This window comes from Scardinius erythrophthalmus (genome assembly GCF_964197995.2).
Source record: "Scardinius erythrophthalmus genome assembly, chromosome: 3".
Taxonomy (NCBI): Eukaryota; Metazoa; Chordata; class Actinopteri; order Cypriniformes; family Leuciscidae; genus Scardinius; species Scardinius erythrophthalmus.
The window spans coordinates 41252482-41267956 of NC_138223.1; the positions used below are offsets into that span (position 1 = coordinate 41252482).

At 38.3% G+C, this 15475-nt stretch overlaps 1 protein-coding gene across 19 annotated transcripts in view; it reads left to right on the top strand.

Moving 5' to 3' along the window:
- Positions 1-15475, top strand: part of nfixa (nuclear factor I/Xa) — a 94432-nt gene continuing 78957 nt past the window's right edge. For 12 of the 19 annotated variants that reach the window (XM_081361955.1, XM_081361966.1, XM_081361956.1 and 9 more), the window contains exons 1-2: positions 1-1042; positions 7952-8035. In XM_081361955.1, coding sequence (XP_081218081.1) covers positions 1040-1042; positions 7952-8035 — 87 coding nt within the window. In that variant the 5' untranslated portion in view covers positions 1-1039. Of the gene's footprint in view, positions 1043-7951; positions 8036-10738; positions 10968-15475 lie in introns of those variants that run through there. The other 7 variants (XM_081361974.1, XM_081361961.1, XM_081361962.1 and 4 more) reach the window with 1 other exon arrangement.

Sequence of the window (15475 nt, forward strand, 5' to 3'; positions counted from 1 at the left end):
ACAGACAGAAAGTGTTGATAAAATGTCGACCCCCCCTGAATAATCATCAGTGCTCCTGCGAGCAAGATAGAACTCATGGAATTTCTACACTTCTCGCACTTTAGCACGTGTTCTATTTAAGTTCTCTTCTTTTTTTTTTACCCGTCTATCCCTGTGTGTACCGTCTGGCTTGGTGTTCAGTAATCCGCGCAGTCCATGATTTTCCCACAGCCCTGCTAATGCCCCAAAGCTGCAGCTGCCACACCGGCCGGCCGCGGAGCGCCACACGCTGCCAGTTGCTACATTGATCAATAATTCACCAGCTCGACGCCTCCCCAAACCCGCTACCCCCGGTGCAGCTTCGGGTCGACTGAGGCGACAACTGATATTTACTCACGCGGAGGGGACGTTTACTCTCCCGTGCGTTTAAAAGCAGCGGTAAGCTTTAGCCAACAGGCGAGATCCCTTCGGTGCGTCTACGGATTAGACTGTCGCAATGTGCACGACTCGTGTTGGTGACTGACTGCGACGCCTCGCGCTTTCATCTGTCCGGGAACAGCGGGGGTCCCGTTATGGTGCGGGCAGTCGGAGGCTCGAAAGAGGGAGATGCAGTCAAGACAAACAGGAACTGACTTCAGGACATAAAGACGACGAAAAGTCACTCACATTCACGCAGAACGTACGTCCCTCACGCGAGCTGTTCTGCGTTCACCGGCGCTCGCGGAGCATTTCGACCGAGCCCGTGAATCCTCCGGTCGGTGCTGACAGGGAGGATCCGTCGCTCGGCCGATGACAGCTGGAGAAACATATTAAACACGGAACAGTGAACGAGCAGTGGCCGAGGACGTCGATAATTCCGTAAAAGTGCCAGAGAAAGCTTTTACTTTTACAGACGGAACAAACTCTGGGAAACAGCCCGACTTGTTGAGTTGTTTTTTCGCTTCCGGTATCACCGAAGAAACCGACGGGTGCACCCGCTCCCTCTCCTCTTTTTTGGACGCTGAAGGTTTTAAAGAAAAATGGGCTTTTGAGGAGAGCTGGCAATTTCCCCTGAACTACAATGGTACGTGCTATGAGAATCAATATCTTCCCCACTGTTTTCAGAAATCTTAGCCAACAGATTTCAAATGTCAAAGAACTGTTTAGAAATGTAAAAAAGGCACACTTTAACAACTTGTCGCTCAAAGATAAATATATACTTCTCTCTTTTATAGGCCATATGCCTGTTAACAAATAGCCTATTATAGTAATATTATGTAGCTTTTTGGAAAATGCTGTAAAAAACCAAAAACACTTTGTTTATATTTTAGTTTTTTTTTCTATCATGTCTGCAGTTAAATAATAATAATTATTATTACTTTTCCTGTAGATATATATAGAAAAGGTCATTAGTCTATTAATTTTTTTTTAAATCTGAATCAGTGTAACAGGTAATTTAGTTTTTTTTTTTTTTTTACCTTTAGGTTAATTTTACTTTTCAAGGTGTACTTGATACTTCATTTTTATTCAAAAATGCACACTCTCTTCAAAAGCAAGATCTAAACTGAAAGCAGACAACGTCTAAATCCACATGCTCAGTTCCACATCATATGGAAAAACTATCTGGCTTAATTAAACTGGTTTAAAGAGGATTTTATTTATGGAGACATGGTTGATGACCAACTAGCAAATGAAGAGTTCAGATGCAAAAGCCTCTAAGTGCCATCTGAAATTTTCTTCTAGAATGATCATTTTTATCAAGCTTGTATGTTTATGTTCAGTTATTTCACTTTAATGATATTGAAAATTACCTATTAATTGTCATTAAAGTGAAATTACTGAACCTAAATATACAAGCTTGATAAAAATACTTATTTTAGAAGAAAATTTCAGATGGCACTTAGAGGCTTTTGCATCTGAACTCTTCAAATATAAATTTTTTATTAAGTAATAAAAGTTTGCAAGACCGGCTTGTTCGAGGTTCTCTTATTAGAGTATTTATTTTATATTAGACGTTTATGTAGGCCGGTGTTGTGATGCTCAAGATAACCTTCTAGTTTAAACTTAAATACAAGACATTTCATCAGCCAGAAGAAAACTGATGAGATGTACTATATCACTGTAATGTGATGAAAACAGGATGATCTTTTTTTGAGGCAGGGTAGTTTGTCTTGAGAGATTTTCAGTCACAGATTTTTTGCACCACAAAAAATAGCATTATTCACATTAGAATATATGGGTCAGTTACATGATGTATATAATGAAACTCTATGCAAGAGAAAACAATACTTGTGATCTTTTCCCTTCACATCGACAGTGTTCGCAGAGACTTTCACAGGTGTGAGATAGAAACTCCAGTGTGTTCAGACGAGCAACTTCATTTCCAGTTATTTGTTAGTTTAGGATTCATACGCTCTAGTAATTGTGTCTGAATAAATATTTGCACAGCAAGCACATTAGGTTGTGTTTAGATAGTGAATTCTGTGCTTTAAGTCAGTCCTTAAATGTGAGATTGACAGGCCTTTGCAGGCTGAAGGGGTTGGATCTGAATACGAAACGCCACATTTGCCTGCAGCGAGCATTTTTTCTCCATGACAAACCTTTTCAAAGCTATGAACATCCTCTTCAGCCAAGCACACCTGTGAAATCTACGCAATAAAAGACATGCGAAGCTGTTCTCCGTGAACGAGGTCAAGCACTCAAGTCAGATTAAAGCGTCTGGATGGCGCACACACTCAACTCGCTCAAATCGGCCATTTAAATGCATTTCGCAAACCCGCATTTGCCGATCTTGGTCATGGAGACTCCGCTCAGGCTATGAATTCCAGAACCGTCTTTTCTAGATTGACTGGATGCCAGGGTTGCCATGGATGCGATGGACTGCTGCATGAACTTGTTTCTGGGTGTAAACTTCTCATGGGAGGACGTTTTTGTGTTTGTGGCATCTGTGTTGGCACATGAGATGCCATAATGCAAAGCCACCTACACACACTTTTATTCAGCCCATGATGACCATGTGCGAACGCACTGAAACACCACTGCACACCTGCACACACAAATGTAACTCCCAGTGAATGCGTGCATGTATAGATGCACCTGGACCAAGAACGTTACGGAGAAGACAAGCCGTGAAAGTGGAGATCAGAGGTGTCGGGTGCAAACGGGGTTTGGCGTGAGCCAGAAAACTCATGTCAAAACCCCAAACAGAGCTTTAATAATTAGCAGCCTCTCGTTCATTCCAGATTCTCTCCATCTCTCTCTTTCTCTTTCTCCTTCTGCTATTGCCTCTGAGATGCTGGTGTGAAAAATCACATTTTTCCAACAGTTCTCCCCGAGGTGCTACTGGCAGACACACAGAGAAAGGACGCTTCATCCTTTTATATAGCACTCGTTCTCTCGTTCCTCCTTCTTTTTACTCCTTTTTTTTCTCTCTCTCTCTCCGTCTCTCTTTGATGCGGTTGCCATAGAGGACAGGTTTATATGCGGTCTGATTTGGCTCGGTCCTGCCAGCTAGTAAATCATAATGATAAAAAACAATGGTGCTAATAGTAATTGCTGTGAGACAAACAAAAGACAAAGAAAAAGAGGTGAAAAAAGGAAAAATCAGTGGGACCTGTGCTGATTGTTCTCGGGCCAGCTGGTTTTTGAATGTGTGGAGGACAGCCAGGTGTGTGTGTGTTTGTGAGTGGGATTATTCTGCGTGAAGTTAGCAGATACATATGTGAATGAATAACTGCATTACTGCAAGCGCTAGGGCTGGGTGGTATGGCGATATATATCGGTAAATATAAGTGTGCGCACAGAAAGCTGCCTCTTTCAGAAGGCGTTCGTGAATTTGGTACGTACTCAATGTTAAAAAGTGTTATTAAGCACAAATAATAAGCGGTGAAAAAGAGCTCAATGCGGTGCTCGCGCTGACTGACACACAGAAAGCCGTGTCTCTCGGCATGCGATCGTGAATTTAGTTCTCTTTCACGTCTTATTGCTCTTGAATGGTCGAAAACACACGCAATTATGTCAAAATGCCCATCGTGTGAAGTATTCATGTAAACACAGCTGGTTATGTCTCAGGTGAAAGTAAACAGTTGGGTGTAAACCGGATGTGTATCAGTGTAATGGATCTGTGCGTTTGGTCTTAAAGTGACAGCAGCCTAATATTCCTGCGTAATGTGAATCAAACAAAAGAGAAAATAACTCACTGCTCTTGACTGAATCACTTTTTTAGCTTTAATAAGAATACATTTATATTTAATTCATACAGTGCAGACCTATGCAATATTTTATTTTACATTTGATTATTAGCTACATTTCTGTACTAATTCTAATATGTTAAATAAACCTATTTTACCTGAAAAACTTAATTTGTTTAATTTAGCCTATATTTTATTTATATTGTATTCGTCCTATTGTTTGTCATTTCCTTTTTTCTTATTTTTAAAAAAAACAGAAATGAGATAAAATAACTCAAAATAACTATATCGTGATATATATCGTTATCCTGAAATAAAATTTCTCATACCGTGAAATAAGAATTTGGTCAAATTACCCACCCTTAGAAAGAGCAAAGTTTTTTGATAAGCAACAGCTCGAAGGGCTATTACTTTTGCTCGTATTTTGGGGGGTTTCAAAACCCCTAACTCGAAGTAACTTTGGCGTGTAATATTTCGGCTTGTTGGGGAAAGATGTGCTATTACTTTTTATAAGGATCTAGGAAGCCTTAAAACAGGTTAAAAACTAGACTTGTATTGAAGAGTGTGGTGGTTGTTGTTGTTTTTGTCCATACAATGAAAGTCAATGTGGTCCAATGTTGTTTACAGGTTTGGAACAACATGAGATTGAGTAAATGATGTCCAAATTTTAATATTTGGGTGAGCTATCCCTTTAAGCAACCACCCAGACCACCCTGTAGCAATAGCAGTGCATTAACCAATTTAGCATGGACAATCACCACTCAAATTTCCTATGAAAAATGTGAAAGCCTAGTTCAAAGGTAAAGTGTGTAATTTTTTAAAATCTGTTTTTCAAACAACATTGGCTTAACCAATGACATGAGTTTGGGGGCGGGACTACCAGTTCGTGTCCGAGCAATAGTCGTCGAGGGTTTGAAAGTAGTTTGAAACAGACATTTATTTTGCTCTTCTATTTGGCGCTGACATTATGTACTTCGTTCTAAAACTCCAGACCACAAAAGTGTGTGTGTGTGTGTGTGAGAGAGAGAAACTTCAGATTTCAGGAATTTAACCACTTAAGCATTCCACTAAACCACAAACGTATTGCCATATGCCTCCAACCCATATACCTCTCTCTCTCTCTCTCTCTCTCTCTCCCCCATATATGGAGGAAACCCCCTCATTTGATTCCGTTATTCCCACCAATTAAACATTTTAAACAAAGAGCTCTATTTATCGGTGAGAGCGAGGAAACTTGTCGTAATTAACACATTTACATACATCTCCATTGACTCCAATTAGGTCAGAGGCTCCCAGAGCCGCTTTGAAATGTCCCTCTTTTCTCTGTGCGCTTCGCCTCTAAAATGTTAATTAAGAAGAGGCTTGAGATTCTGGCTGAGGGCTGGCCATATGGACCCTGCATATGCTCCATATGCAAACAGCCCATATATAATTAATAGATCGCAACAGAAAAATGGGAGCTTTTGGAGGCGAAGACGAGTCTGAAGGTTCCTTCTCTCAAAATGAGTATAATAGTGAAATTCAGAGAGTTCCTCCAGGTGCCAACATAGACTTCTGTTCTCCATCTGTGGACAAGACAAATGAACGGATGAGCTCAGCACCGCGAAATACGGCCGAGTTGAGTTTGTTCAGCTGGTTTGTGCGGCCTGGCCTCACCGACGGCTTTGATTTGCTGGTTTATCTTAAAGAGATGAAGATCGAGTCAATTAAATGAAGAGAAATCGAATGAGCAAGTGGAACGTTTTCCATTTTCTGCTTCAGTTCAGAGCGAGGGGAGCCTTTGGAAAGAGCATATGGTGAAATCTGGTTAGCTGATTTCCTGGAACATGAGAGTAATCAATACCCTGAAACTAAACAAAAGTAAACACTTGAGTCAATCAATACCCAAAATCCGCATAAAGAAATCCAACCATCATTCAGAGTTTATATCAGCCATTTTGACATTTGTGGAAGTGTTTTTAAACCTTCCAATTGCGTCAAGGCCAGAACTTTTTGCTAGACCTTTGATTAGATGTTCTTTGAGCGACAGTCAGGTTTTTTAGGAAGAGCTGGAGAACAAAACATCAGTGGAAAAACTCACCTGCCATTCACTACCCCATAAAATGCTCCTTCCTACAACTTTCACTCTTCGACTCTTCTGTTTTCAACACATTTCTCAGAGCGGCGAGAGCCGTGAAAGTGAACTCGCTTTTTAATCGTTCTCTTTAATTACGAAAATGCATGTTTATGTTCTAATAAAGCCAATCAGCAATTGTTCCCTGCTTGAATGAGATTTTAGCGCGCTGTAGCTAAGACCCTATAAAAGTGAGGGAAATTTGGGAAAGCTAACGTTTCATTGGGTGGATATGAATAGGCTTTGTTATTCACCACTGCCCGAGTCTAGTGCCAATGCCTGGGACTTATTATGAGCGAACCGTGTGTGCGTATGTGCTGGAATAGATGTTGATATGTATTTATGCACACAAACGTGCATTTGTGGTTAAAGTTTATTGTTCATATTTGAACATTATTAGTGTGTGTGTAGATGGTGGATAGTTGTTGAATGAGGTCCTGGTTGGCTCACTGGAAACCTGCTGTTGTAGTCTTTCAAATTGTACTTTTTCCTTTCTTTTTCATGGAGGTGAGGTCTGCACCACTTTATACCTTATAGACGTCTTTTTAAAAAGATTTCCGTCCATATATATCCATGCTTTCAATTCAAAAGTTCATTCACAAAATGCTCCAGACATTTTATTTGCCATCATTTACACAGATGATCATATACTCCTACTGATAATTATATAAGTGACCAAAGAGCAAGCACATATGTATTCATTTTTTTAAATATTGAAATAATAACCACTGTCTTAATGCATCAAAATACATTGCATTGTATGAAATGCATCATTTGCCATAATAATAATCATATGCAGTCAGCATCAACAATGTCAGCGCCAACTTGACAAGCTTTTGGAAATCCATTAGGCTAGCGAGTGCCTTCAGAAATCAACTCAGTGCAGAGGTTTGCATATTAAAATGGATATTACTGTATTTTAAAATCTTTTACATACTTTGTGCTACAATGCTACCATTTATTACTAAATGTTTATGCTCTTATTTATAATGTTTAGTGATTTCCGATGATGTTTTCTCCATATCACTGTAAAAATTATTTTTCAGTCGCAAATAAAACAAAGATCATTATAGAGAACGTTTTACAATAAAATACTGTCTTTCAGTTTGAGTTCATTGTGTTACTTCCCGTTTCTTTTTATCATCCATTTCTGTGCGAGTAAATCTTACACCATTGTTTTTCAGTGTACATACAGAAAAGTACGGAGGGACATGGTGATGAAAAACATTTTTTAAATTCAATGCTTTTGCATTTTCAATTAACTTTTGCAACAGAACACAGAAGCATTGACTTATTCTTTTTCTCCAATTTCATATTATTTTTTTCCACTACCAATGGATGAAGTTGCCTAGCTGCTGATAGAGTCAGATGGATCAATCGGAGTTCCCTATATCTATATTCAGAAAATATGCACATCATTCCTGTGATCAGGAAGGCTAAGCCTCACGAAGGCTCCACCTATGTTAATTGTGCTGCTGTCTGTTTGACGTACAAACATGAGAAACTGGTTTATTCAAGAATTGAACACAAATGGAACATGGAGAAGCAATAAGAGTTATAGACCACGTGACTGATGGAGGTATATTCCAGTAAAGTTTCATGTTTCAGGCTTTGCGATGCAGCTCTTTTGTCAGATTTAACTGTAAAAGTAAGACTAAATTTGCTCTGTATGTTTTGTGTTGTATTACAGGCCACAGAATCGTATCTGGTGCATGAAGGTCCCCATCGAGCCCCGGGCATCTCAGAGTGTTTCCTAGTGCCTGAATCCTACAGGGTACAAGCAATTTTCCTCTTTCTGTCCGTGTTTTTGTTGTTCATTTTCTTTTTTTTCTTCTATAAAACGACTGTAACCGGATGAATTGAACTTTGATTTCTTTCTCATGGCTGATGTAATTAATCTGCTTTCATGCCAGACTGAGTTGGACTTCAGATTGTGATAAGATGAGTTGGAATCAGTTAAGCAAACTTTGATAGAGCAGAGATATTATCTATACGCTCTTAAAAATAAAGGTTCTTGATGGTTCCATTCACTTTGACATTGAATCTTTCCATTCCACAAAAAGTTCTTTATAGTGGAAAAAGTGTTATTTGGATTATTAAAATGTTTTTCACACTACTTCTTCTTTTAAGCACTATTTAGGTTCTTTGGGGAACCAAAAATGGTTCTTCTAATTTATCTATCCTCAGTTTCCTTTTGGAACTTTTATTTTTAAGAGTGTAATGCATTAGATTTGTTTCTGTTTCATAGCCTGTGAAGCATATTTCAAGAGAACAGTGTGTACATATGCATCATAAATCTCATCGGCCGTTTATGATCTCGTGTGCTGCGTTTATATGGTAAGATGGTGGTTGGCGTTGAGAGGAATGCCGAGTTTATGTGGAGAAGCAGCTGCAGGAATTATCTACATAAAATACCATCAGGATTATTTAATTGCCAGCCACGAGGGAAGGGTAAAAAGCAAAGTGTGTGTGTTTGTGTTGGGCTAAAACCACACACACCGACTATATCGCTTGCATATGGTTCTCTTATGCGAGTTTTAATGGAAGTTTTAGCTGCTGCAACCGCAACCCGACCGTGGATCTGCTTAACAAAGAACTGGGTGTGTGCGTGTGTGTGCATGTATGTATTTGCTTGTGTGTGAAAGTATGCGTGCGCTGAAAGCAGAATTGTTTTCATGCTATTTCGTAGAGTAATGGCTGCAAGATCTGTGTGAAGCATGAAGACTGTGGTTTGGGATTTGTGCCTTTCGATGTTGTAATGCCAACCTATGTGCCCTTTCTCTGACCTCGCTCTTAACTTTTAATGTCAGTGTTTTTCTTGTTGTTATATTGGCTGTTTTGCAGATGGATTTTATCCTATTAAAAACATACTGTGTAGGATCTCGGAAAATCATATAGGTTTATGGGTTGCCTCTAACTGTATTTAGACCTATAACCTTATTTATAGCTGTTTTTTGCCATTAGGCCAAGGTGAATGAACAGCATCTATAAAAACAAAACTGTTTATGTGCTCATTGCATCTCAAGCAGGTCTGACATTATCAAATTAAGGGCACGTTTACACAACAACAAAGTACTAAAAACGAAAAAAAAATAAATAAATGTGTGTACAGATGACAACCCTGTGAAAACAATGCCCATTCAGACGGATCCGCGAAAACGGATTAAAAAGGCTGTAGTATTCATGCCAGGCCAGTAGATGGCGATGTCACTTTGTAAAGAAACACTATAGGTGAACACTTAATACACATTTGCATAAAGTCACCATTTTCACATATTTGTGTTTTTGTAGATAGCAAAGAAATTATAACGGTATCGTTTTCAGAAACTTGCACTTTTAAACCAGTTTCCAAATTTTGCGTTTTCAGGCCCCCAAAACGCAGTTGACGTGTAAATAAACGACAAAAATACATTAAAAGTTTTCAAACGGCCCCTAAATCTATTAAAATTCTGAATGGATTAGGGAACTCTTCTGAACTCTTCTTTGTGTCCAAAAAACAAATCAACAGATTGGTCAAATCCGTTTTCTGAACCTGTAGTGGTAAGTTCTAAAACTATTGGTTACCTTAAACCCCATCGTCTGTTTTCCCACATGTTGATTAAGCTTTATGCTGGATTAAGCTTGTAGTCCTGGATTAAATTGTGCAGTAATTGGTAAAACTCCTTTGTGGTGTTGGCTTAAGCAGTCTATGAGAAAGCAGTCCTAATAAAAGAGCAAGCTAATCTGCCTCTTAAAAGTTTGACAGCAGAGGCACAGCAGAGTTTCACGGCTGGAGAAGGTGCAAGATAAGCATAGTTGAGCGTGCTGCTAGGCAGCCTGGGCGCTGTGGTTTGCCACAAAACAGATGTGGATTTAGGAGACCACCCTGCAATACTGTGATGCAGGACTGGGGCCTATAGATGAGTCATAGAGGAAGAGAGTGGGGGAAAGAGGGGTTACTTACCTTCCATTACCTGATTAAAGATTGCAGGAGTATTGCACGGGGGAATGTTTAAAAGCAAATGTTTAAAAGACCATTGACAAATATTGCAGCCAGCCAGTCAGTCCTACTGTCGGTGATCAAGCTTTGCATTTTCTAATATTCTATCCTATTTTCTAAGGTTTATGTCATGTTTACTATTAGATTCATTGACACATTTTCAATGACCAATGGGTGACCGATATATACCTAATGGACTTTTTTTTCCCATTAGTCCTTTTTTTTTTTAATTATTTTTTTTTTATTTATTTTTTTTAGTAATTGATCATTGACAAGGATTTCGGAGATGAAATAAGTGGGAATTACCACTCAAAACTGACCTGGAAACATTGATCTATAGGCTAATAGATTATAACATGTAGCTACCAATAGTAAATGATAGTGTTGAACTGCTGTTATGGCAATTCGTGTATGTATTTACCAAACTTGTGTAGGCTATTTCATCTTTCCAATCGCTAATGAATAGCAGGCTGTCTTCTGCAAGGTTGTAGAGAATCAGAGAGCGAAGGGGGAGAGCAAGAAGGAGAGAAGTTTTTTTTCTTCCTAAAGTTTGAGCTTTCAGTTTCTGCTTCGAGGCGGGGTTAGCGGCGCGAGCAGCATGGAGTAGGCGAAGGGGGACGGCGAGCTATTGCAATGCAGCAACGCGGCGAACTTCCACTCAACTTCAAAACGCGATTCATTTCCCGCCTCTGAGATAACTATGTACTCTCCGTACTGCTTGACACAGGTAAAATGCATTCATTGTATTAATCGCTCGTGTCTGTGTGTTCGGATTCTGACCGTTGCCGTGTCTTGTCTTGTCTGTTGCTGCTCAACAAATGCATTACAAGTTATGCATTGCGCTTTTTAAAACATTATTTTCACGCGCGCGTTTATTTCCAGCTCTCTCGCGCGCGGTGTTGTTTCGGAATCGGAACTCTTCTCGTGCGTTTCATTGCACATGGGATCGAAGAGAAAATGGCGCTTCTCCCAAATCTATTTTATATAAAAGGAGATTGGTTTGACCCGAGAGAAAGCCCGACTGGTATTGTAAACAGTTCGAATTTTAGATGCCAAACTCTAAAACGTTATGGTAATATTTCTTTAAGCTGTTATCCCAAGCTGTGATGTTTCTGGAGTTTCAGGACTACAGCTCCCGTGCATGAACTTCTCCGCGCCCGAGTTCAGAGACACGACGTGACATTGATCTACCTGTCCGGAGTGAGAAATGGTTCCAAAATCTGTAAAATATGCTTTTCATGGTCGCGTTTTATTCCCCTGCAATTGTTTAGCTATTTTTATTTAGACGGAAGATAAAGAAAGTGTTAAAACGCGTTTACTTCTGACTTTTGCCTATATAGCCTATGCAATAAATGTTTTGTTGACTTTATGCAATAGGCTATTATATGCATAGCCTACATCTGTATATTATAACTTATTAAATGCTATTTAAATGTTTTGTAGTTCATATTGATTCATAATTTATGAAAAGAATGCTTGATTATGAAGCGAGCATATCACACGGGCCTAGTCTATTTTTGTACAGTAAAATCTTTTTGTTTGTAAAAAAAACAAAACATTAACATAGTCATAAATGTACTTTTATGATTATGCAATTAAATTATTCCCTTAAAAAGTTCCATGACAGTAGACTATTATAGGCTAAGATTCAATCCGAGCAATTCATGCCAACCTGACGGCTGACTTAATTTACCATTCACCATCTTAAAAAAAAAAAAAAAAGAGATGATCTTTCTCCACCGTCTATATAGTATTAACCAATAATTGGCAAAGTGTCAAACTTTTGCAGTTACAACATATTGGATTAAACTGTCTTATAGGTCAACAAAAACTTTGCTTTGTTTTGTTCTTTGTCTAAAGCTGGCTGTAGCACATTTATCTTTTGGCCACATAAAAAGATATAATGCTTACAAATATTAAGCAGTGTTTAATATGCAAATAGGCCTGTATTTGAATACAAATGTCCGTTTTTGAATCCCTGACGGCATACACTTGAAGCCTTTTTGCACAAGGTATCGGCATGGGCCTGTTATGATTATTGTTTTTTTCAAGAAGCATTTGTGTTCTTCAGAGGTGTGTGTATTTTAATAAATAATTCAAAAGTAAATTGAAAATGTATTTGCAGTGTTGTGCCATATATGCGCGCAGGGGCTTGTTTGTGCTTCACGCGATCTGCGGCGGCTGGAATCTCGTGCTTCTCCCTCGCGCGCGCAGTTTGGCCCGGGTTTGTGGCACTCACTCTTTCTGGCTCTTAAATATTCCTGTATAGCAGACATTCGACAGGTCTCTAAAATAACTTTCCTTTGGGGTGAGACATAGGCCTAAATAATTGAATTCTCTAGGCCTAAAGCTAATAGGCGTACCTAAACTTGTTCTCTCTCGTTCTTATAATTTCTTTATTCAAGGCTATTTCTTCATTTTTAGAGGATTTTGCTATTGGCTTCAATTTCTTGGCTGGAAATAGACCTTTCTCTTCCCCCCCAGACTGTGTCACGCCAAACTCGGTGAATCCAAAACGTGTCTAAAATAAATCTCATTTTCTCTCATTTTGCATAATTGACGGCTCTTGTTTTTCTGGCTATTAATTGTTTCCTTGCTTATTACATTTTTTTTAAAGCAAATGTCCAACTAGGCTGCCCTTTCCCCCCCAAATGTAAAGAAGGCCTGAACGGCATGCCGTTTAGTGTCTGCAATCAGTAGGCTATGTCTAATATTTTTGAAGAAGCATTTGTGTTCTTCAAAAGAAGTGTGTGAATTTTTATTTAGTTGCCTAATACTAAATAAAATGGAAATTTGTTTGCAGTCCTGTGCCATATATACACGAAGCACGTGCTTCTGCATCTCGCGGCCTATCAGCGCACGCGTTCAGTCGCGCGCATTCGAGTCTTAATTAGTATCCTAAGCTTCCGATTTTTCTTTTTTTCCTGGTCTTATGTTGTGTCAAGAACAACACGTTTATTATTATTTTACTTAGCTAGCACTTCCGTAACCGTAATTCCAATAGGTTTGAATATTTCAATATTTGCTTTGCAGAATGCAGTCGGCGAAAAGGGCGATAGAGATCAAGTTTAGAGTGAAAAGTAAACATTAGGGTCAGTGGCAAATAATGTCCAAGATAAAAAGGATTAATCTTTTATTAATCTAGTTTAAAACACGTGGCAAGTTCTTAAAACGTAGCCTACTTTTTTATTTTATTCATGTTATAGGCCTACAACATTTATAAAAAATGCATCAAGGTAAAATATTTTATACAGCATAAAGACTACAAATATAAAATGTTTTATAAATGCAAATATTTAAAGGTTATTCTGCTTGACTTGAACTGTTTCCCATTCAAGGTCAAATTATGTGATTTTTCAAAATGAAAAATGTTTTATGTGTTTGTGGCCAAACATGTTGCTATTTTGTGGCAAATACAAAGTATAAAGACTTTTATGTGGCAGTCAGCAACATTGTATACTGATTTTTTTGTGTGAAAAAAAGGAAATAATGGTAAATAATAAAAATATGCCAAATTACAATAATTTATTTTTGACTTTAAGCCTCAGATTTATTTGTTGTTGCATATTTCATGTCTTTCCCCCCATAGGCCTATAGTGAATCCGTTTGGGAAAGCAATTTCTCACAGGAGTTGATTGATTAATTTGTCATTAGGCCTATGTGTAGCCTAATTATTAGTGTTTATGTAACGTGTTTTCTTTTTCTTAAGTGTAACAAGTTGTTTTAAACAGTGCATGCGAGCAATAAAGACCACAGCTTTATCACACTATGATTTCCTCGTCCTCGTCTGAAATCTTTCAGCCCGCGTGTTGGCATTACCGACTGGGATTTTGATCGCGGTGATAAAGGATTCTTCAAACCTTCAATCGCGCCACGTAGTGCGTGTGTTAAAAGGAATCCCTCCTTTGTCTCTTGTGGCTTTTGATGCGATTCAGATTGTAGGCTGGATAAATCTTGCGGCACGCCACGTTTACGTGGAGTCAAAACTTGGGTGAGGTTTGGTGGTTTATGGGACGTTTCTGTGCCTTCATGGAAGATGGAGAAAAGAGGGAGGGTGCGATGTGTCTGCATGGTAATCCCATCAGCGTGGATGCTCTCGATCCCCATCCCACACTCACTCTATCCGGACGTTTGTTTTGTCGTCTTTCTTATTGAATTACGGTTAATTATTAAAACAAACGAGGACGCATACGGCGCGTCAACAAATGTGAACAATAACTGATGAATTATTAACGATGATAAAAGGTTTTCTGGAATGGACGGAACAGGTGGGGAATCTCAAGCTTACTACGTAATGGAAGTTAAGCATGGGTTGCCAAATGTGCAAAATGTCGTTTGGGGAGTCCAAGGGCCTCAATCGGGGCTGTGCACATATCTCAGGACAAGTGGTTAGCATTAAGTTTTAATGTATTTTGAATTTTCTTGCATTTGTCCCAGCAGGGGAGTATCTCGGATTTGAGGATATTGGGGGTTTAGCCCTGAGTCATGGCATTTCTTAAAGTTTAGCAAGTACATCTCAATAGGCTAAGTATGTATATATTGATATTTATGTATATTTATTTTTATATATGCAACAGATATTGATATTTTATGTGGACCCTGTGACATTATCAGCTTAGTAAATGTATACAAATGAGCAGATGAGAATGAGGCTTATACTTGTATACATTATTTTCAAAAATGAGTGTTTATGTAATCTAAAACACTGGTCAGTCACATGATGCTTTTTAATACATTTAGAAAAAAATAAAAATCAGTCAGTCTGCAAGTAGTATCACTGCATCACAAACACATTGCTTCATTGTCTTTCCCACTTCAGTTCTCTGTTGTTGTTGTTTTGACGGATATCTATATTATATTATTCATATTGTGGATATTAGGGGTGGACAATATGACCAAATTCTTATTTCACGAAATGAAACATTTTATTTCATGATAACTATACATCACAATATAATTGTGTTATGTCATCTCATTTCTTTTATTAAAAATAAGAAAAAAGAAGCAAATTACAAACAATAGGACAAATACAATATACATATAAATATGAATTTAACAAATTAAGTTTTTCAGGGACACTAGGTTTATTGAACATGTAGTGAGAATTAGTACAGAATCAAATGTAAATATAAAATATTACATAGTCTGTCGCTGTATGAATTAAATATAAATGTATTCTTATTAAAGCTAAAAAAGTGATTCAGTCAAGAGCAGTGAGTTATTTTCTCTTTTGTT